This window comes from Pyrus communis, chromosome 9 (genome assembly GCF_963583255.1).
Source record: "Pyrus communis chromosome 9, drPyrComm1.1, whole genome shotgun sequence".
NCBI classification, from domain to species: Eukaryota; Viridiplantae; Streptophyta; class Magnoliopsida; order Rosales; family Rosaceae; genus Pyrus; species Pyrus communis.
In genome coordinates this window covers 966778-988969 of record NC_084811.1, presented here as the reverse complement: position 1 = coordinate 988969, position 22192 = coordinate 966778, and the positions used below count along the sequence as shown (strand labels likewise).

General features: G+C 38.0%; 2 protein-coding genes and 1 pseudogene across 2 annotated transcripts; 1 reads left to right on the top strand and 2 right to left on the bottom strand.

Moving 5' to 3' along the window:
- Nucleotides 1–153: 153 nt before the first annotated feature.
- Nucleotides 154–3761, bottom strand: LOC137744925 (hypothetical protein At1g04090-like). Its single transcript, XM_068484741.1, has 2 exons — nt 3453–3761; nt 154–2089 (listed from the first exon to the last, which is right to left on the bottom strand). Exons 1-2 carry the CDS (start codon nt 3565–3567, stop codon nt 498–500), a joined length of 1707 nt encoding a protein of 568 aa, XP_068340842.1. The 5' UTR covers nt 3568–3761; the 3' UTR covers nt 154–497.
- A 4050-nt stretch (nt 3762–7811) lies between these two features.
- LOC137744737 (leucine-rich repeat receptor-like protein kinase PXL1) lies at nt 7812–10905 on the bottom strand (annotated as a pseudogene).
- Nucleotides 10906–15651: 4746 nt separating this feature from the next.
- Nucleotides 15652–19706, top strand: LOC137745287 (inositol phosphorylceramide glucuronosyltransferase 1-like). Its single transcript, XM_068485219.1, has 10 exons — nt 15652–16085; nt 16387–16507; nt 16632–16817; nt 17300–17463; nt 18029–18136; nt 18259–18396; nt 18484–18621; nt 18760–19027; nt 19147–19270; nt 19380–19706. The coding sequence occupies exons 1-10, from the start codon at nt 15825–15827 to the stop codon at nt 19519–19521; spliced, it is 1650 nt and encodes a 549-aa protein (XP_068341320.1). The 5' UTR covers nt 15652–15824; the 3' UTR covers nt 19522–19706.
- Nucleotides 19707–22192: the final 2486 nt, after the last annotated feature.

Sequence of the window (22192 nt, the reverse complement as noted above, 5' to 3'; positions counted from 1 at the left end):
CTTCTTCTGCACACATTTCTTTATTTGTGCACGTCCTTTGTTTAATTCAATGCAAAGGCGAGACAGAAAGTACGGTGGAGAAATTGAATCTCGAGGATTTAAAAAAAAAATAAAAAAGAAAAAAAACTTGTTGAATTTTTTAAATCGTATAAATCTTCATTGAAATTTAACCAATTTGATTACTGTGTTTCATAATATTGACATGGCCATGGAAATTCCCTACAATGCCCCTTCGTTCATCGAGAATCAAGTTCCTTCTCCCCTCTCCCGGAAGAGATTATCGGGATCCCTACCGGACTTATTTTTTCCGAAGACAATAAATACATCTGGCAAGGTTCGACAACCCTTTCGTAGTACCGTGGGTCGAGTTACTTCCCCGCCTCGCGCGATTGCTTGTTACCTAAGAAATCTCGTTACAACATTCTTTCACAAGCCATTAACCATCCATAACCAAGGAAAGAAAGTAGTTCACATGCCAATTTTGCTTGGAAGAGCTATCATCTTTCATCTCCTACCCAATTATCCTTCTCCTTAGGGCCAGTTGGCCCTTCCTCGCCGTAGATTTGAGTAGGAAACAACTCGATTAAGTTCTCGACAGAGAATCGAACAAAGAACGGAAGGCGATCAATCAACTTATCTAGTTCCGATCGTCCATCATACACAATGGTCGGACCCCAGTCTCGCATATACTGCAACCAACATGGTTCGGATATAACACCATTGCCAAGGTACTCGGCCGCAACAATTTGATACTTGGTGCTTGAATCAATGAAGAACTTGCTCCGCGCAGCATCATTCCTTACTCCTATGTCAAACTTGGATGAACCCTGGAGGTACGTCCCGGGATGAGCATAGCTACTATGACCGTGTTTTGATGAGTACACAATCGGCTTACTCCCTTCGATGAACTCCAAGTCAAAAGCATCCACCCATCTGCCACCGCTGTGCTCTGAGAAATACACTTGCCAGAGTTCTCCCGTGAAGTTGTTCACTCGGAGAGTGAAGTGCTCCCAGTCACCGACATGTTCGCCTATCTTGTTCAGTGCAATATTTACCAAACCAATTTTAATGGTGGACGGTCCATTGAAGGGGCAGAACACCCACATAGCAATATCTGTAAAAGTTCCTCCCAATGCTGGTTTTACATGAACGTATAGCTCCGCACTGTCTATGTTTCCGGCCTTGAGAAGATTTTTAGCTTCATCATCGCTTGGCAAATCTATCCAAAAATCACTATCATTTTCCCCTCCAGCAGGCAAATTGGAGCCTCTGTAATCAATCGGTTCGCAATTCCCAGTGTCTTCCCGGTACAAAAGTGCCCCGTTTTTGAAAAACCATTGTACTGATGATGGCAAATAAACCTCATTAGGATGGAAGAACACTGTGGGGCCGTAGTGCTCAATTAGTGAATGAATCTGGTTCAGATTTGGCATTGCGTGTAAGGACGGATCAAAATTCTTCAAGCACGCAACTTCTAGCTCTTCATCGGAATCCAAGTAGGTACTGCAAAAGAATGTACCAACCGAAACACCACTGCAGAACATACCTCGTTTGCAGGGTCTTGTATTCCACACCTGAAATTGGTCCAACTTTGAATCCATGGCAAGTATCCGATCATGTGTTTCACAAGTATCTGTAAGATCTTCTCGTATGCACCTAACTTCTTCAGGGCTGGGTTCCTCAGGCTTGTCAGTGACCACAAAACCCATGGCCTTGTAACCAACAGGTGGGTTTGGCAACCAAATATAACCACAACCATTATTACTTAAATCCGCATTCCAGACTAATGAGTAGTTAACCGGCTTTTTTAAAGCCGGTAACTCTAATGCTGAGCCTCGAGTACAACCATCTTCCACCCTTTTGGCAACCGTTTCACGCACCACAAGAACATACCCTCTCAATGGCTGGTCATTCCGCTGGCAGTAGTAACCAAGGCAAAAGAAGTCATCGGGGATCCCTGCAGGTCTATAAAAGGTGACACCCTTTGATTTGCCACGCAACAGACTACAGCTCCAGATGCTCTCAAACTTGGTGACTTGGATAACTTCAATTTCTCCGAGGCGTATTCTTCCAGTAGCAAATCCTTCGCCTGAAGAATTGACGGGACACATTGATCAGAAAACGAGTTCATAACAATACATTAACATTTACATAAAACGTGATAGTAAAACTCAGCATGACATTGGTGTTCTAGGTTTATTAGTTATAATCTTCTTTCTTCTTGGACCTGAGTTCAGGCAAAACATTAATTTTGAACAGTTTCAAAGAAACTCGAAATCGAGCTCCTCAAATGCAGCTTAAAGACGAGCTTCAAACTTTTACATTATGAATTCTTTTCCGCGTGTCAAACGCGGCCTACGTGTAATTAGGGAAGATTTTACAACTTTGAAACTTCTTAAAATTTGACATTTTAATCAAACATTGGACTATTGGAGAACATAATAAATTTAGAACTTTGAAGCTTTCAAACTCCAAGAACTTCAACTTTCAAGGCTTTTCTGCAAATCTATGTTTCAAATATTGACCAAGTTCATGGACTTGTTAAAATTCCAAATTATTTAAAAAAAAAAAAATCTCTCTCCTTTTGACTTTGTGGGATGTTTGGGGGAAAGGGGGAGCTGCAAGTTTTGCAAAAATATGTGCACCTGAACCTCAGTAGGCACCGCCCATGAGAGTAGAATTATCTCCCTCCTACTCTCGTCCCCTTTTCTCCCTTCCTCTAGCATATTATTTTTAGTCTTATTATTTTTATAAAAAAATTAATATAAAATATTGATAGGACTTAACCGTAATTGTTCAAATAAAAGAGGAGGGAAGGAAAGAGAGATTTGGCTCCTCCTTCCCCATGGCATTGAGCTTATTGGGAAAACTAAACTGCCTTTAATTAATTTATTTACTCAAAAACAAAGTTGGACCACCAAACAAAGACAAATAAATTGAAAAAAAAAACATATGAAAGAAATCAAGAGTACAAGGTAAAGAAAGAAAATCTTGAACCAGTTAGAAGTGAAATCATTTAATATATTATATTAGCTTAAATGTCATTCTCCGTCAACTAAGAGACATTCACATTTTTGTCCTTTTACAAAGCACATGTTAATTTTAATTAGATTTTAACGGATTGCCTAGAATTGATTAACGAAGATTAATTTAGACAAATTAAAAATACTAAGACCAAATATATTGATAGGATAAAAGTTAAAACGCAATAATTATTTTGACATTTAAATATTTTGGTTGTTTGTCATATTTCCAAAGGGGACTTTTATATCCTTCAAACAAACACAATATAGCAAATCTGATGAATTAAGTTCTTGTGAAAAAGAATAATTAGCTAAAACAAGATAGACAACCTCAAGAAACCCATTAAAAGAAGCAGTTACAAGGGATAAGTGATTAACTGCAAAAGTGCTTCTGTTTAGGAAAGAAAGGATCTTGGTGGGAAATATTACCTTGAGGCCAGTGTGGAAGAGGTGAAGGCAGAGAGAAGGGCTGCGGCTGCGGCTCTGAGTAATCATACAATTGGTCGTCACTGCTCCTCCACCACCAACACTCACACCCCAACATCTTCACCCCCTCTCTCAAATTCAACAACCCACAAAAAAGGTATCTCCAAGATTATGATCCTCCTCACTCACCCTCTCAAATTTCTCTCTTCAACCATGTTTCTGAAATATTTTAGAGAGAGAAAGAAGGAAAGAAAGCTGTTTCCTTTCTCTCTCTACACTTGAGTCTTGAGAGAGAGAGAGAGAGAGAGAGGGGGAGAGGGGGAGAGGGAGAGGGAGAGTTGAAAAGAAAAGCAAGGAGAGAGAGGTTGAGTGAATACAAAGGAAGGAGAGAGAGAGAGAGAGAGAGAGAGAGAGAGAGAGAGAGAGCTGGTGGAGGTTGGTTCGGTTTGATTTGTTGTTTGCTTTTGCGTAAGAGTTTTCCACTTGGAAGGTGGTGGCTTTTGTTCGTTTCAAGTTCCGTTCTTTGTCTTCATTAATTTTTGTGAAGCCTTTACTTAATAAATATCTCCTTCACCCTCCCCGTCTTTCAAAACAGTTTATATAGCTTCACCGTCACGAGATATTTTGTATTAATAAACATAAATATATAAAATACTTTTGAAAAATAGATAAAAATTATATATATTTTTGTGATAGTGTACATGTATCATGTAATTTCTTCTTCTTTTCACTTTAGTAAGCGGCCAATTTTTTTCATTGTGCCATATAAATTCTTCTCCTTTGTCTATTTTAATAAAAAAATATTCCATGTAATCAAAATATAAGTCAGCACATTACATCTTATGATATAATTAAAGATTATTTAACTTTTAATATTTCTCCACTTATATTATTCTATGTGTTATATTGACACATGTTATGAGTGCACTGAATCTCTTGAATAAACTCCCTATTTGTTTTTATAAATTCTGTATATTTTTATGCCTACCTTTACCAAAGAACAAAAACTTTGAACTTGAAAAAATTCATTTATTATTTTAATGAACAAGACCATAGGATATTCTTTGACTTGGAGACTATTCTTCAAAAATACTTTTTTACATTACTCCTATGACTTTTCTTTTTGAACAAACTATATTATCTATGTTAAAGAGGAGAGTAAGTTTAGTTTCACAATTAGCTAGTAATAATGTGGTTCAAATTAGCCTTTGGCGAGAATCGAACTTAAGACTTATCACTCACAAATAAATAGAAATATCACTAGACCGTAGTATTAAGTCGTCCAATACTCCTATGACTTTAAATGCAATAAAATATTAATAAAAAGGTTTTTGATATGTTTAAATTGAATACAACGTGCTATTACAAATTCTTTTTATATGTAATAAACACATGTATTTGGAAAAAGAAAGGAAGGATAACAAAGACTTTAAATCATTACAACTTTTTAAAGTGTAATTAGAGTTCTCTTGAGGGTTATACTTCTAATTACAAGAAAATCTAGGCTGTAAGTTGAGTCTTGAGCTATTATTTTTTGTTGTGATACGCGATGAGAAAAATACTATAAAAAAATAATACGTCTATGTGTACTCTCTTTCTTCTTCTAATTACAATCAAGATTTTTGTCCTATTTCCCATCCCACAATCATCAACTCCTCAAAAGTATTCACTATCTAATGATTGACACCTAATTTACATAAAAGTGTTTGTGATACTACCTAACTAAGTTTTTGCAATAGCAATTCCGTGCAGGTAAGATATTCATCTATGTTTAGTCATATTCGTTATTTTTATTTAATTTGTTTAAAAATAATGTTGAAACTAAAAATAATATGTGAAATTAGCCCCTTATTTCAAGTAAGGCCGTTGGATAAGTACTAGATTATATATGTAAAGATGCTTTGTTGGTGACAAAGAGTGATGCTTTTGGCTTTTTTGTAAGTTGCCCTTTCACTTACTTGCTATCCTATCAAATTGGGTCCATTCTATAGTTCAACATTATTATAATTTTGCCTTCCAACAATATTACTATTTGTCTTCCAAATATCTATGACAATTAGAACAATCTTGCTCATCATCTTTAACGGATTTAGATTCATTTTGAAGTTTTGTGTCCAAGTCTACGGATTGAGAGATCATTAGCCCATCCTCCTAACCTCTTCATAAAAACTCAAAAACTTGAATGATCCAGATTTCCTTACTCTTTTAAACGCTCTGCTAACTTCAAACACAAAAATTCAGAACGAATCTAAATCCACCTTTAACTATCGTCCTATGTTCAATTCCATATCAAGTGTCGCAATAGTTGAATTAAAAGTCTAAAGCCGCCACATCGGACTTCAAATATTCAAAAGTAATATAAGCTGCCGGAGTACATGTTACACGAAGATATCATGGTCGGCACAAAATAATGTATAAAAATAAAATAAAAATTGAATAAAACAAGAGGTAGAATATAAATCATAATTCATCAAACGTTGACGTTGATTCCACCAACAAATAAAAAAGGATTTTAGCAGTGCTTTGTGAATTTAGTTCTTTCTTCTGATTTATTATTTTGACTTTTAATGTAGTTTTGAGCGTCCAAATTTTTTAAACCTTTCAACTTGTAACATATTATTGAATTTGATGATTGACATTATTTTCGTCCATTCAAGTTGGAAAGACGAGGTAAAACTAGCATAGTCTTTTAAAGACAAATTGGCACGTCTTAAATGATTATGATTGCTCAAAACCAAAATAAAAGTCGAGCAGACAAAAAGAAGGTTACAAGACGAGAACATAGATAAATTTTCTCGTTTTCCCTCAAATAATGATATTTTTTATGAAGCTTAATGAGACAAAATTGGTGCCGATCCTAGTAGCGCACACTTATAACTAAATAGGACATCAAAATGATTGGTGATTATGAAGCTCAATCATGTGAGTAAAGGTGTTGTAATCTGCTTCACAAACTACTATTTACAGTGTGTGAAGTTGAGTAATCATTCACCAGAGATTGTGAATGACTGATTTTTCTCAATCTCTTCGACCTTGATTTCGTAGGAGGCTAGGAGCAAGTTTGAAAGATTGAGAAATAGAACCATCTGATTTGATTTTTAAACAAAATTTATTATATTGGGCTTTATTTGTATAGGGCAAAATTGGCCTCAATTTTCTTCTATTTTTGGGCTTATACGTCAATCAAATTCTAAATTCTGACCCAAATACTTTTGGGCCATTGACCCAAATTTTAAACTTTCTTCGGTGCTCACTCCTCCTCCAGCTTCCTCAGCATTTTCTATTCAATCCATTTCCCACCGGAAAAACCAACAACATTAATGGCTTTCACCTCCAGCCGGAACTTCACTCCTTTCCGGTGGCCACGTCACCATGGACTCCATCCTCGCCTTCTGCCCCCTCCCCAACTGCTTCTCGCTGTCCCGAAATCCCCGCTTCTCAAATTTCGCCGTCAACCGCCGCATCAAAATACAAACTTTCGCTTCCAAATCCCCGAAACACCCCCGAATTCCACTCCCAATTCCGCGCATTCCCCTCCTTTTTAGATTTCTAGAAGCTTCCAGAAGTGTTGGCTCGAGGGAAGAAGAAAGGCCGGCTCTTTCCGCCCAGCGCATTGCGACGCAGGTGGTGTTGGCGCTGTTCTGCTATGCAGTCGGGTTTTCACCGTTTCGGGGGGTTCGGAGTGTCGCATTCGTGGCTCCGCTGGTTCGGATGCGGTTTTGGATAAGGAGGAGGTGAACTTGGAGTATACGAAGAGGCTGCTTGGAGACGCTGTGTGTGTTGCTGAAGAGTGTGGGTGAGGTTAGAGTAGGAAATGGGGATGTGAAGCTCGTCGAGGCGGCATGGAAGGCGGTGAGGGGGAAGAAGGATGAGTTGCAGGACGAGATATTGATATCTGCAAACTACAAATGGCATCTGTTTATTGCTTAATATTGAGATAGACTCTTCTTGGTAATGGTAGGATTTGCTAAGAATTTTTGAAGAAAATGGCGGTGTTATTATGTTTATCTGTCAGGAAATGAGAAATTTTTAATTATGATGGGAATATGAATGATGGGAAATTTTATTTTTTAATTTATTAACTTTTTAACGCACATATCCACCAACAAACATATGTGACCTCATGTACACCCCCTCGTTCGAACCTTTGACTTAATGCAAGCCGCATGAAGGTACGTTTGTTTGCAATTGCTAGAGGTACAAAGAATTGTTGATTAAAAACAATGTACTTCTTTTTCGTTGAATGTTCATCAACGGTGTATGCTGCTATGAAGGCGCAGTATAAATTAGTCGAAAGAAAAGAGAAGATACATTTACGCGAAAAGAAATAAAACTCGAAGATAAAGCTTGGAGAATGGATTCCTACAGAAGACCCATGACTGGTGAGGTGCTAAAGATAGGCTTCTCCTTGCCAATTTTCTGGCTTCTACTATCACAAATGCTTTTCCTCCTCGATTTCAACTCTCCGAGCATTGTTATGGAAGGCCTATCTTTCGGGAGCTTTGCCGTACAGAGAAGCGCGATTCGGAGGACGAGAAGCATTTCTTCCTGAACATGCTTGCATTCACCGGCTATGCTGGGATCCAGTGTTTCTTCTAAGGTTCCTTGCTCCTCACTTTCCTTCGAACCCACTCCACGATATTCACAGATTCCCCGAACGCGGTGTCTACAAGCATCTTTCCGGTTATAAGCTCTAACAGAACTACGTCGTAGCTGTAGATGTCAGTCTTTTCGTCTACCTTCAACGCGTATCCGTATTCTGTTACAAAACATTAGGGGAATAAGATTCAAATTAACATGGCTAACTAGTTTTTGACAGAAACCGTATTCTGGTAGTTAACTTACCAGGTGCAATGTATCCGTAAGATCCTGCCACCATTGAAACTATCTCGTTCTTATGGATCATCGTCCTTACTAACCCGAAATCTACCACTCTGGCGTCAACGTTTGTATAATGTTGTTCGATTTGATATCTCGGTGAATAACTGGCGGCTGACAGTCATGGTGGAGATAACTCGAAACCCACTGCTATGTTATACCTCGAAACCCAGTCGACCAACAGCTTTCCGGCTTGATTTCCATGCAATGCGGTCCCAAGGTTCCCGTTCGGCATGAACTCGTATATCATCACCACGTCATGTTCGTTATGAAGGTACCCTAACAACCGAACAATGTTCCTATGCCGGAGCCTGCCGAGGAGGTTCACTTCACCATACAGATCATCACCACTTGCGACGTCTGTCCCTGGCCTCCATAGCTTCTTAACTGCTACAATCGAATGCGGTCGATGGATTTCCGCCTTGTAAACAACTCCGCTCCCGCCCATGCCGATGATGTTCGATTCTTGTATGCAAGCCAGAATGTCAGCACTTGTGAAGTTAATTATCTGAAATGCTACCAACCTCCACGACCATTCTTGATTGGTCTTGTTGAATCAACTGTCGCAGCTGTTATACAAGTAGCATTTCCGATACATCCATCTCCCTGCGAAAAATGCTATTCCAACAGTCGAAATTATTGAGATTCCGATGATGAATCCAGTAACGATGTGTTTGATGTGCATGTTCCGGTGAGGAGCTGCTGTCGCGGCTAAACTGTGAGAGCACGGTGGAAGTATGCCTCCTCAAAGACCGGCATTGCCTACGAGATCATTCGGGTTTATGGTCATTAGGATACCATTTGCAGGTACTGGACGTTCAAGCCTGTTGTAGGATAAGTTAAGCATCTCCAAGGCTGGTGAGCTTCCGAAACTTTCCGGGATTTGACCTACCAAAGAATTGTTGGACAGATTGAGAATGACAATATAGGCATTCTCGCTATCGGTCGAGGGATTTCCCCGTTGAACTGGTTGTTTTTGAGATTCAGATTCACCAGCTTTTCGCAAGAAGCATGCTCTCTGGAATTTTTCCAGAGATATGGTTGTTTGAAATGTCGAGGATTGAGAGAGATGGGCAGTCTTGAAACTGGACTGGTAGCTTGCCTTCCAAGTTGTTGTTGAAAGCCATGAAGGTTTGAAGATTCAGAAGGGAAAGGATAATCGAAGGAAGAGATGATTCAAGGCGGTTGTCAGAGACATCGATGAAGGAGAACGATGCAGACAGAGTAATGTCCAAAGGAATTTGGCCAGTAAGATTGTTTCCCACCAATTCTAGCCTTTGAAGAACTGGAAGATTTCCTTGACCAACTGGGATGGATCCCGAAATAAGATTGTTTTGCATACGAACGCGAACCAATGACTAACATGTCGAAAGGCCTACTGGGATTGGACCGGAGAAGAAGTTGTTGAACAAGATGAGTTTAGTGAGATTGTCGGAAGCAAGCACACAAACCTGGTGGGATATCACCCAACAATGAATTCGATGACACATCCAACCATTGCAATGGGGAATTCTTTCAGAGATTTGTTGGAAGATGAACTGTAAAAGAGTTCTGCCACAGCTCAAGTACCTCGAACTTGGTTAACTTGCCGAGGTTGGTAGGAACTGAACATGTGAGCTTATTGCACATTAAGTTCAAAAGCAGCAGATTCGTCAACTGCGCAAGCGTTTCAGGAATCTCTCCAGAAATCTGACTATCGGAGAGATCCAAGAACGCTAGCGATGTAAGGTTACCGAAATGTGGTGGGATTTTTCCTGTGAAATTGTTTTTGTACTATGGTGAGTTTTTGCAGCCTACCTAATTCAGGTGGAATTTGGCCACTGAGGCTGCCAACTGCCAAGTCAAGATACTGAAGATTGGTGAGGTTGCCAAACTCCCCAGGGATTGTGCCTTCAAAAGCGTTGTATCCGATAATAATAGTCTCTAGCGACGAAAGCTGCCCGAGTTCTCTTAGAAGGTTTCCGGTGAGATTGTTACCAGATAGGCCAAGAAACTTCAGCTATTGCAGGTTCTTGTAAGATGTAGGGATCGAACTTTCAAAAAAGCTCCCTCTGAAATCAAGGCTTTCAAGGGAGGTTGCGTATCCAAGATCATCCGGAAGAAATCCTGAGAAGTTGTTGCTCGATGCATTGACTGATGTCAGTCCTGAGGCCCCTCCGAAACCTGTTGGAAATTTGCCAACAAAGTTGTTTTGGCTCACATCAATGCTCTTCGGCAACGTAAGATTGGTTATCATTTTTGGCAACGATGTGTCAAACGCGTTGCAAGAAATGTTGAGGATCAAAAGACTGCGCAAGCCTTGAATGTGATCGGATACATGGCCACTGAGGTTCATGTTGGAGATGTCCAGCTTCTCTACAAACCCTTTTGAGTTGCACCAAACTCCTGTCCAGTTGCAATGTGGCAAACCTCCCTCAACTGCGTTGTTCGGCATTTTCCAATCTTTGAGGCCGCCGGTTGGATCAACGAGACTAGATTTGATCGAAAGTAAGGTTGACCACTCCACATTTGGCGCGGTTTGAGCAAAAACAAGAGTGGTGGCAGTGAAACAATAGAAGAACACCAAGAGGGTTGACATCTTTGTTCTTCTTCTCTCTGTTATGTTCATTTTCTTATCAGGGTGGTGGCATTTTCTGGGCTTTTTCGAACAGAGGGAGTAAGAGAGTGCCAAAACTCTAGAGGAGTTATATGAATCAGAGAGACAGACAGACAAAAGATAGAATCTCGGGTGCAGAAGTAAATGCTTTTAACCACTTAAGCTTCAAGTCAATTATTTTGATAACTAATGATAGATGGGGGAATTAACTTATTTAAGAGACAGACATACAGAAGCCAAGGCCTCAGATACATGAGTAAACGCTTTTAATTGGTTGAGCTTCAAGCCAATTGCAAATTTGGGGGGGGGGGGGGGGGGGGGGTGTGGTGTGGTTTGGTGTGGAAGGATGTGGAGGATTAATTTATTTGAGAGAGCCATACCGAAGTCAAGGCCACGGATGCGTGATTAACTTATTGGGAATACGTGGGTTGGAGGGATGTGGAGGATTTACTTATTTGAGATAGCCATACCAAAGTAAACGCCACGGATGCGTGAATAAATGCTTTTAACCGCTTGAGCTACAAGCCGGTTGCAAATTTGTTTCGAATTTCGGCAGATTAACTTATTGGGAATACGTGGGTTCTTGGGATCTGCAGCAGCTAAATTATATGGAGTTATTGGAAACTAATGAGTGAATTGACTGTCAAGGTTTGGAGTTATTTGAAATCTCCCAGACAGCAAAACATGGAGGGACTGTGTTTTCCAGATGATAAATACTTCCATTATTCTTATAATTCATCATTAGTCAACTTAAATGGCATTAATTAACTATTAATTAAAATTATTCTGGAAAAAATTGTACTTTGGTTAACAAAGTACTCTTCTGTTAAACTTGTGAAAATGTTTATTTTTCTTTTTCATGATTACTTGGAGGGCGAGTCGTGGTGTAACGGAAATGCTGCTCTTTTATGATCGAAAGGTCACTGGTTCGAGTCATGGAAATCTCTTTGCAAACCTACGACAAACATCCCTCCTCCCAAATTCTCACAAAGTGTCCCTGGTGGGGGGGGGGGGGGGGGTGGGGGCGGCTCTTATTGCCTTGGGGTCACCCTTGACCATGTTTGCTTGCAAAACATTGATATTATTCATAGACAAACATCCCCCCTCCCAAATTCTCACAAAGTGTCCCGTTGGGGGGGGGGGGGGGGGGGGCGGCGGCGGCTTATTGCCTTGGAGTCACCATTTACCATGTTTGCTTGCAAAACATTGACATTATTCATATGCTTTATAGTATTTTAACTCCCCCTTTGTTTCTAAGGCCATCCACGTTGGATCAGAAAATTCAGTTGTTCTCATTTTGTAGGAATCGAACTCCTCAGGTCGAAAAAATGAGTTTTATGAGAGTGATTTCAATTCTTAAGTCCAATACATTGAATTCATGAGAACGTAATAGAAACAAGGAAAAAAAAAAGGAAAACGAAAGTGTGATATCACTGCTGCGAAGTGAAATCAAGGATTGAATTCATTCGCATTATGGGTTAAATGGTTAATGAAATAGTGAATGAAATCAGTTGTCTAATGAGCTAATTGGTAATGGACATGAATTTGAGCAGATGAGAATCTCTCCATGTTACAATGTGCAAAAACATTAGAAGATAGACAACTCGGAACTTTCTTCATATCAGGAGAGACAGGGACTACCAAATTCCAGTCACTTCCATAACTTCACATGCACTCATCTGGCAGATTGCAATTATATATTCATAAATCTAAAAAAGTGCAAATAAATATTTGGATTGCAAAGAAGATTAGATAATGATTGAAAAGCATAAAGAAGATGAAAAGGCTGGAGGCCATGTGAAAAGAAAAGGATTTAATTCAATCAAATTCGTTAGGTGCCCCCACATGGTGGTGATATGCCAAAAAACAAAGCCAGTAAAGCTAAAGCGCCACCGCCACAGCCACCGCCACCATCACTAATCATTCATTCATCCATTATCAAAGAAAAATTAATAAAAATGGTTTGAAAACTTTGAGTTTTAACGATAAGGACAAAATAAAGGATAAAGTGAATAGTATCACGATTGACTTTTTAGTGTAAAAATGTGGTTTTTCGTTAAAATAAACAGTACCGTGAGCTTTTCGTTAAAACTCTCTTTTATCAAATCAAGATGGAGGAGGAACCAATGAAATTGTGCGCATGACACTATATGAAGATATGAAATTATAGTAGCTCCCTGTCAGTTAGTAAAGTGTGGTTTGGAAATGTTTTTAACATGATTGAAACTGTTTTTAGAAAAACTGTTTCTCAGTTTAAAAGTATTTAAAGTGCTTCATGCTAGAAGCGTCAATTATGTGCTTCTTAGAAGAATCACTTTAAGTATTTTTTAGGATTTACTTGCATTTTACTAAAGATTAGTTTCAAAAACATTTTCACAAAAAACGCTTTCAACAATTTTAAAAGCAATCCCAAACGAATCTTAAATTAATACGAGATTTTTTTTTTGTTGAAAAGTTAATGCGGTATTAACCACTTGTCTGTTCATGAACAAACTATTATTTTTTTAAACTGCTGAAATTTTGTCGTAATGGTTGAAAGCAATCATATCTATGTACTCTGGTGTGCAATTCTTACTGATTTTCATTCTGTCTAATAACTAATTATTTAACCAACTAACAATACCACCCTACGCAAAATATGAGTTTCAGATTATGATTAAATTGTGAAGACAGCACAATTAAGCGGTCGACGGCGTATTAACTTACTAATTAGTTAGCACTTAAGTGGTGATGTCATGTATCACATCATGATTGAGAAGTTTAGGCCACGTGGGTGTTGAATCTGGACTTTTGGGCTTAAGTTGTAAAAGGTCCAGGGAAAATCAGGACCAAAGTGGAGAGACCTAATGGACTTGTATTGTGGTGGTGGGCCCAATACTACTGATTAGCCCAATACTCGGTCACAACATCACAGCAGAGCCCAGAGCAATGAAACTCAAAAACTTGTCAGTCTGTCAACTTCTCTGACACAATCAGTCCGTCGGGAGCCTATAATTTGAAAATGATACAATGCACTGGTATGTGTGATGCACTATTGTTTTGGATGGTTGACTTTACATGGGTGAATGTTGATAATTTTGATTTAGTTATTTAGCATGTATACCATACATCGGTACAGAGACGACATTGCATGCAAAATGTCACATTTAAATATATATTACATATATCTGTGTATAGATTTCCGATTCGGAATAGCTCCTAAATTATCATTACATGTACACAGATGCATGTAATATATATTTAAAGGTGACCGATGCACAATAGACAAACCCAACATAATGTTTACTCGCCGTCCGATTAGCAACTGACACTTTTTAGAACCTTAGTATGCACGCTAGGAATTTTAGCTTGGAGGGAGTTCAACCATGAACCTCCCACATGTAAGGTCATCTTCAATTGACCTGACCATAGAGCTAAAAATAGCTTGAAATGACACAAAAACCCCAAAGGGCATCTCCCACATGTAAGGTCATCTCCAACCGAGGGCTTGTGGCTCCACTTGGCCAAAAACCCCAAATCAGGCCAACGGGCTGGCCATTTCCAATCAGCCAGCCCTCCAGCATCAGAATGTTAAGCTTGACATTTTGCCAGCTTTCCTGCTTAGCCCATTTGAATGCCAACGACAACCTGGCGTCAGTATGATCAGGTTATTTGAAATTTTTTTTTTGGACAAATTTACAAAAATAAAAATAAAAAAATCTATCTTTTTTCCTATAAATACTTAAGACATTCCTACGTAATTTCTCACATACTTTTCACTTTAGTGTTACTCACTTTAGCGACATATGTCACTCGAAATCATATCCGAAAAATTATTGAGATTACATAAATATAAGAAATCTGGAGAGTTACTCACGTTAACGACACGTGTCACTTAAAATCTTATCCAAAAAATTATTGAGATTATATAAAGATAAGAAATCCAAGGGCTTATTCATTTGACGACAAGTGGTACTCAAAATATGTTCGAAACCCTTATTTTAATATGGTAGTTTAATTTAATTAACCATGTTAATTCAATTAAAATAATAATTTATGTTTGGCCTATGGCTCTTTGGCCCCCTCGGTTAGAGATGGTATAAAATATGATATGACACTGTTCATTAAAATATAATTTATTGCAGGGTTAAAAGGATTCGGTTGGAGATGACCTAAATATATTATTTTGGTACTATTTTTGATATGGGATTTTATACTCCAATACGCTTCCTCACGAGTGATCCTACACAAACACAGAGTCACACAACGTACCAGTTTCTACTCCAAAGTTGATTAGTTCATTATGCTAGAGCTAACAATCTTTTCAGACCCTGATAATTATTCATTTACTAGAACCAACACATTTTGTTCTTAACACGCAATCATTTATTTAACACTCTTAAACAGAAACTAAGACCCATCACTTATATATTTAAAAAAAAAATTCATTAAACTGTAAAACTAAAAAAGATGTATGCGCTTTCAAAATCTTCATCAATCTTTATATATGAACATAAAAAAACTTATCATAATTCGAATTTAAAACTCCTAACTTAAAAGATGGTATAAAAAAAAATTCATTAAACTGTAAAACTAAAAAAGATGTATGCGCTTTCAAAATCTTCATCAATCTTTATATATGAACATAAAAAAACCTATCATAATTCGAATTTAAAACTCCTAACTTAAAAGATGGTATCGTATACCTCACGACACATGATCCATGGATCCTTTTGTTCTAGTTTGAAACTAGTTGGACTATTCTGCGGCAGGTCAGAGACGACAAACAACAACACAGAAAATCAAACCCAAATTCGAAGGAAAAACCCTCCCCATCCCAAACTCTTTGATTTTCTCGAGAAAGTCCCCAATTTTCTCGAGAAAACAAAATCAACCCAAAATTCAGAGGCTCCCTTACTATAATGAGACTCAAGGCGTGGTTTGTGCTCACAGCGCTTGTGCTCGCCGACGCCGCGATTCAACAAAGTGCCGCCTTTGATTCGTCGTCGTCTTCTTCCCGCCGCCAGACTTCGGTGGAGGCTTACGTCACGCTGCTGTACGGAGATGAGTTCCTATTGGGCGTTCGAGTGCTCGGGAAGTCGATACGGGACACTGGATCGACCAAGGACATGGTGGCTCTGGTCTCCGACGGCGTCTCCGATTACGCCATGAAGCTTCTCCAGGTGATTAATTATTGTTCCTGTTTCTAGTTAAGGAAGCTGAATTGAGTTTAGGCTTTAGTTGAGTTGTAGACTTTCCTATTGGAGAAGTGATTTTAGAAAGAAAAAAAGCTGTTTTTTTCTAAATCCATTTTTGGTTTTGGTGAAGTTGGATTTAACTGAATCGAAAAGTGATTTTGGAAAAAGCTGAAGTTAGCTGCTTGTTCCTGAATCGGTTATTGTTTGAGTGAAGTGCGAGCTGCGAAAAACAGCCCGGAATCAGGTTTATTGTAAGCTTGATTAGTTTTGGTGATTAATTGTGCAGGCTGATGGATGGATAGTGGAGAAGATTAGTTTATTGGCGAATCCTAATCAAGTCCGGCCAACGAGGTTCTGGGGTGTCTACACAAAGCTCAAAATATTTAACATGACTAACTACAAGAAAGGTGAAATCTTCGATGCCGTAGTTCTCATAGGATATAACTAATCAGAGATGCAATATTTTTAGTTCTAAGATTTAAAGTTTTACTTTTTTTTGTGTTTCTTATTGCCGGGAGTTTGATTATGCAGTTGTGTATCTCGATGCGGATACTGTTGTTGTCAAGAGCATTGAGGATCTTTTCAAATGCAGTAAATTCTGTGCTAACTTGAAGCATTCTGAGAGGCTGAACTCTGGGGTGATGGTAGTGGAACCGTCGGAAACTCTTTTTAACGACATGATGAGAAAAGTGACCACTTTGCCTTCTTACACTGGAGGTAACATAATCTTCATGTAATTTTAATCACTTTGCACTACCTGTGAGTTCTTTCAGCGTAATTCTTTCTCCATCTGCATGTTGTATTGAAAATTGATCTGTAGTCTGTACTGTTGGAGTGTAGTTTAAAGGCATAGTCAAACCCAATGTGAAAAAGTCTGAGCTTTCAAGTCAAGTTAATGTTTAGGAAAAGGAATTTAGTTCAACTTTATTGATATGGTTCTGTAAAAACTGATTTCATATTAAATTGGATTGCACTGTTGATGTCAATGGCTCAAATAATTTCTTATATGTACATGTCGCTCTGTCAAAAGGAGTTCCTTGATATCCCTGGTTAAATACTCAAGTACATGCTTAGTGTCAGTTGGTTGTTATAATGGGTATCATATGTTTCTCACTCATTGGGTTTTCTTTGGAGAAAGCACTAATCCATTGTAGTCGTTCGTCTCTCTAAACTTTTATGTCCCTAATTATTTATTACAGGAGATCAGGGATTTCTGAATTCATATTATTCCGATTTTCCAAATGCCCATCTCTTTGAGCCCAATTTATCGCAGGAGGTGCGAAAGTCTAGACCAGTTCCTGAAATGGAGCGACTTTCCACTTTATATAATGCAGATGTCGGTCTTTATATGCTTGCAAACAAGGTATGTATCAATAGCTTTTCGACATGTTATATTAATGCTAATCGACTAGTTTACATGTCTTCATTGCCATGCATGATATCGATGCCTGCACATTTACTCCCAAATTTAAAGTACCATAGAAGGAGATAATATTTCTATTGTATACACTTGAAGAATAAGTTTTGGCATTGGAGAAGTTATTTGGTCTTCAATAGTGAAACCTCAGGGCCGGAACCCAAGTAGAACCTTTATATGAGTCTAATGATAAAATAAAAACAACCCTTTAATTGGTACATGTGAAGCTAATTGGATTAAAAAACTGCCAAGAATATCACTGGTTCTGTGGTGCTACTTTCTGACCCATGTATATAGCTGAAGAGGGAGCTCCAAATTCGACCAGTAATGATTTGTTATATCTAATTCTAGAATACATTTTTCTTTAGTTTGTCCTTTTGAGCAATAAGGTGTGACACATATGAAGTGGCTAAATGGAAATGGACCTTTGATTTCTATTTTTCACCTTTTTTTTTTAAATATTTTTTATGCCAATTAAGGTGTCTAATCTGTTTATGCTTTATACTCTCAGTGGATGGTAGATGAAAGTGAACTCCGTGTCATTCACTATACGCTTGGCCCCCTCAAACCTTGGGATTGGTGGACATCTTGGCTTTTGAAACCGGTCGATGTCTGGCAGGTCCTGCATTGAATTCAATTTTCTAATAATCTATTTGTTTGTCTGATTTTTCATTTTAAATATTATACTGTAACTTTTGCATTCAAAGAAGTTATAAGCTATGACTTTCATTTATACTGCAGAATGTTAGGGTACAGCTTAGGGAAACCCTTCCAAGAACTGGAGGTGGTGGAAATCCAAATGATGCTCTTCTTGTGAAGTTTCTTTTCCTGCTACCATTTTGTGCTTTACTATTTTGTTACTATCGGTCTTGTGTTCAGGTTAGTAATTACATGATTAATTTGGCCGAATGTCAAGAAATGGTTATTTTGTTTTCTGGATATCAAGGTGTGTCAATTTTGGTGCAGACACAGGATTACTTTGGCTCATTGTGTAGAAGTTCATTGTATGATCAAATCAAGCACCTTTGCTACAAAATTAGATCTATGGGGATACCTAATTATACTGTTGTTTCCACATCTTCCTCTATAAATCCCAATCATCAGGTTAGATCCCTTGTCTCAATTTTGTATGTTGAATCATGTACAAAATAACTTCACACCAAACTTTACTATATTCTGTTGTCATTAGAAATTCTTTGTTCTAGAGACTTCTGTAGTGAAACAATCCTTAATGTGATGCAGTCCAAGGTGCCAGTTTACTTGGGTGGAATCTCTATTGTTGTTTGTTTCATGGCTGCCCTGGTGGCCCTTGCCCTTTCTCTTGCAATTGTGCCTCGACAAGTTATGCCATGGACTGGTTTACTGTTGATGTACGAGTGGACATTCACTATCTTCTTTGTATTATTTGGAGGTTATCTGCATCTAATTTATCAGTGGGGAAAGACAACAGCAGTGCAAGCAGAAACCTCGCCCTCTGCTCCCGAATCAGTTGATAATGATTCTGGAAAAGGTAAGCTTTCTTGAATTAAACCAGTGCCAACATTCACGGATCAAGTTCAGCTAATTAGTTCCTTGTTTGCTTGTGTATTTGTTTTCCAACTCAATCAATGGTTATTTGATGTGTTATAGGTCATCAACGGCAAGCATCTTTATGTGATAATGCTAGATTGTATTATGGGCTAGGAATGGCTTTTCTGGCTGTTGCTGCGCCATCTTTGCCATGTCTTTTCGGGATAACAGCTCTATTTTTACGGTAATTTGCTTGACCAGTTATAGTTTTCTGGGTTACTTATTCATCTTTGAAAATAATGCGATTAAAGAGAATGATTAATAACAATATGCATCGTCACGACATTTAACAGGCTGGGTTTGATGGTCGTTGGAGGTCTAGTTTTGGCATCTTTCATGACATACGCTTCAGAGCACCTTGCAACTAGGTCATTTTTGAGAGGCTTCGAAGACCGAGATGCTACGAGAAGTAGGAGCTTATGTTTGTTGTGTTGACCCGCGAGCAAACCTAGTTGAACCTGTGTTTGATTCCTTCTGTTGTAACCTGTTTCACATGGAATCCCCACGATTAACTTGTAAAGTACTGCAGTAAGTTTGTTGATTTTAGAATTTTTTTTGCTTTTCATCTAAGAAATTTTGGTACAATATTCTTTCAAAAGCTATAAATCGTAGTTCCGACATTGTTCTGTACAATGGTAATCTTTGATATCACTTAAAAGTGCCGGTGCCATACCAAGATACAACCATTTGAAATATCTCACACATTTAGAAGTTGAAGTTTTCTTAGTTACATTCACCTAGCTACTACTTAAAAATCCTTCAAAATACTCCCACTTTGTTCAAGTGCTCTATTTTATAATATGAGCAGACGATGGGTTGGTATGTTATGGATTTAAAATGGGGGTGGATCCGCGATGTGAACTTCTTTACACAACTTTTGACATGTTTTTGTTGAGCGCACTTCTTAATGTATTTTGACGGTCCAAACTGTCTATCTTTTAGAACATCATTCATATATCATTCTTAGACAAATTTAAATCCATTAAGACGTTCATATATAGTTAAAAATATAGATAAATTCGGTTCTACAAAGTAATCCACCCGCCATGTGATTTCAAATTTGGGTGATTTTTGGTAGATGCGATCTTTGAGAGAAGACTCAAAAAATAGACAGTTTAGATCGTTGAAATAAATTATGAATTGGGTTCCACAAAAACATGGGTCAAAAGTTGTGTATAAAAAGCGGTGACATCATTCGGTCTCCTTTAAAAAATAAATAATGTGTTATAAGATGAGTGGATTGGCAAATATCTAGTGGTTGATGTGATGACTATAGTTGAAATGTATTGGAGAAAAGCTTTAATAAGGTAACCTAATCACATAGCTGGTTAGGTTACTCTCACATACTCACAAGAATGAGATTTTTTGCCTCACGGATAATGCTTTCATGGAGAAAAGCTTTGGTAGGGATTGTATTTACGACCTCTATTGAATTGCTTTCGAGAAAAGTCTTAGTAGGGTAATTTAACCATGTGGTTAGTCAGGCCACTCTCACAAGAGTGAGATCTTGTGCTTAGCAGATTGGACCTACGTGGAGCCATAAAATACCTAAACATAAAGGACCTTGCTTCTTTGAAAGAGCGACTTGTCAATCTGTCAATCACGTGATTAGGCTGTCCTACTAAAATCTTTCTTGTATACAAAATTGCCAAAGTGGGATCATCTTAACCTAAAAGCATGCACGTGTTCACTATGCTTTAACAGATCAAGAAATGAATAAATAAAAAACAGCCTCCTCCATTAGCGTCGCCCTCCACTAACTGAAAGCACACTTTCGAATTCAATCAATCAACACATTTGGATTCAAAAATCTCTTTGAATCAATCCAACTTGCTGAATTTATATACCCTAAAGTTGTATGGACACAACCCCCCTCCCCTCAACAAAGTGATTCTTCACTAAGATGCATTATCTGTATAAATAATGACACATCATTGTTGCCACTTGAAAACTTTGAAGGGAAAAAAAAGGAGATGCCAAATCAAAGCTGCAACAAGATTTTTTATTTGGTGCTGGAAGTTGATCTGTCTTCTCTAATTTGCTCATGGGATTCTGAATCTCAATCAGGTTAAATCTGAACTGTCATCGAACTAATCACCAACATTTCAACCATATAGTACAATATTAATAAATTATTATTTATTTAATTTTAATTTTAACTAGCTTTGTCACTGAGTCTTTGATGAGTCACAGGCCAGTAGAAAAATAAATTGGATTGTTTTGTTTATTCTTTTTCATTGTATAGTTGCACGTCATTTGGCACTAGGTGACACACATGGTGACTAACTCAAAATTTAAATAATGAGAAGGAAAAAAAAAAAGGAAGAGAGAAAATGATGGAGGATTTTACACTTTACTAGTGATCCCCTCGTCGTCCTTATCCCAAAGTGTATGTAGTAGTCGTAGTAGTAGTAGATAAGCTAGTAGTATAAATATTAACATGAAAAAAGCTACAAATATGCCCCCACCCCCTATTTATGGCTTTTAAAATGTGATAGATGGTGGAGTGCCAAAAGATTCCACCTTCCCCATGAAGGTTCAACTTAAAGAGTATCCTTTTTTTCTCTTGTACATAAGTGTTTAAGGTAGACAATGTTTTGTGTTGAACAACTGTACATGAATACTGTCACATTATATCACCGATTCTCTTTCAAACATGGGTAGAGAAAGAAAGGAGGAGAGAGCATGAACTAGACAAGAGGGAGAGATGGCGAGGAAGCGTTTAAAAATGTGGCGAAGGAATAGGTGTGGATGTGCGCAAGAGGAGAGGTTAGGGCTGATTTGGTATTGATGTGCTTTGAAAAAAAACTGCTTTTGCTGTGCTGTGAGAATAAACTCTTTTTTGTTGCTTCACGTTTTCAGCTTTTTTTTCATCTAAGGCTGTAAAAATAAGCTGTTTTTAAGTATTTACCAAACACCTTTTTGAGTTCAGTTTTTTTTTTATACCCACTTTTTATAAAAGCACCTCAGTACAAAACCAGTACTAAAATGGACAGCTATAGCTATGTGTATTAAAAGGATCCACAAGGGCACCCGCCGACCACACATGCCCTAACACCAACTGATTCCCAAAACCAAATTAACCTTTAATCTCAAATTACTTCAT

What these genes read in the sequence shown, in the direction of transcription:
- LOC137744925 (XM_068484741.1), bottom strand. Translation starts at nt 3,567, where the DNA reads ATGTTGGGGTGTGAGTGTTGGTGGTGGAGGAGCAGTGACGACCAATTG. An exon ending in TCTTCCACACTGGCCTCAAG is followed by an intron (nt 2,090 to 3,452) that starts GTAATATTTCCC and finishes TCAATTCTTCAG; the next exon opens with GCGAAGGATTTGCTACTGGA.
- LOC137745287 (XM_068485219.1), top strand. Translation starts at nt 15,825, where the DNA reads ATGAGACTCAAGGCGTGGTTTGTGCTCACAGCGCTTGTGCTCGCCGAC. An exon ending in ACGCCATGAAGCTTCTCCAG is followed by an intron (nt 16,086 to 16,386) that starts GTGATTAATTAT and finishes TTAATTGTGCAG; the next exon opens with GCTGATGGATGGATAGTGGA. An exon ending in TGATAATGATTCTGGAAAAG is followed by an intron (nt 19,028 to 19,146) that starts GTAAGCTTTCTT and finishes GATGTGTTATAG; the next exon opens with GTCATCAACGGCAAGCATCT.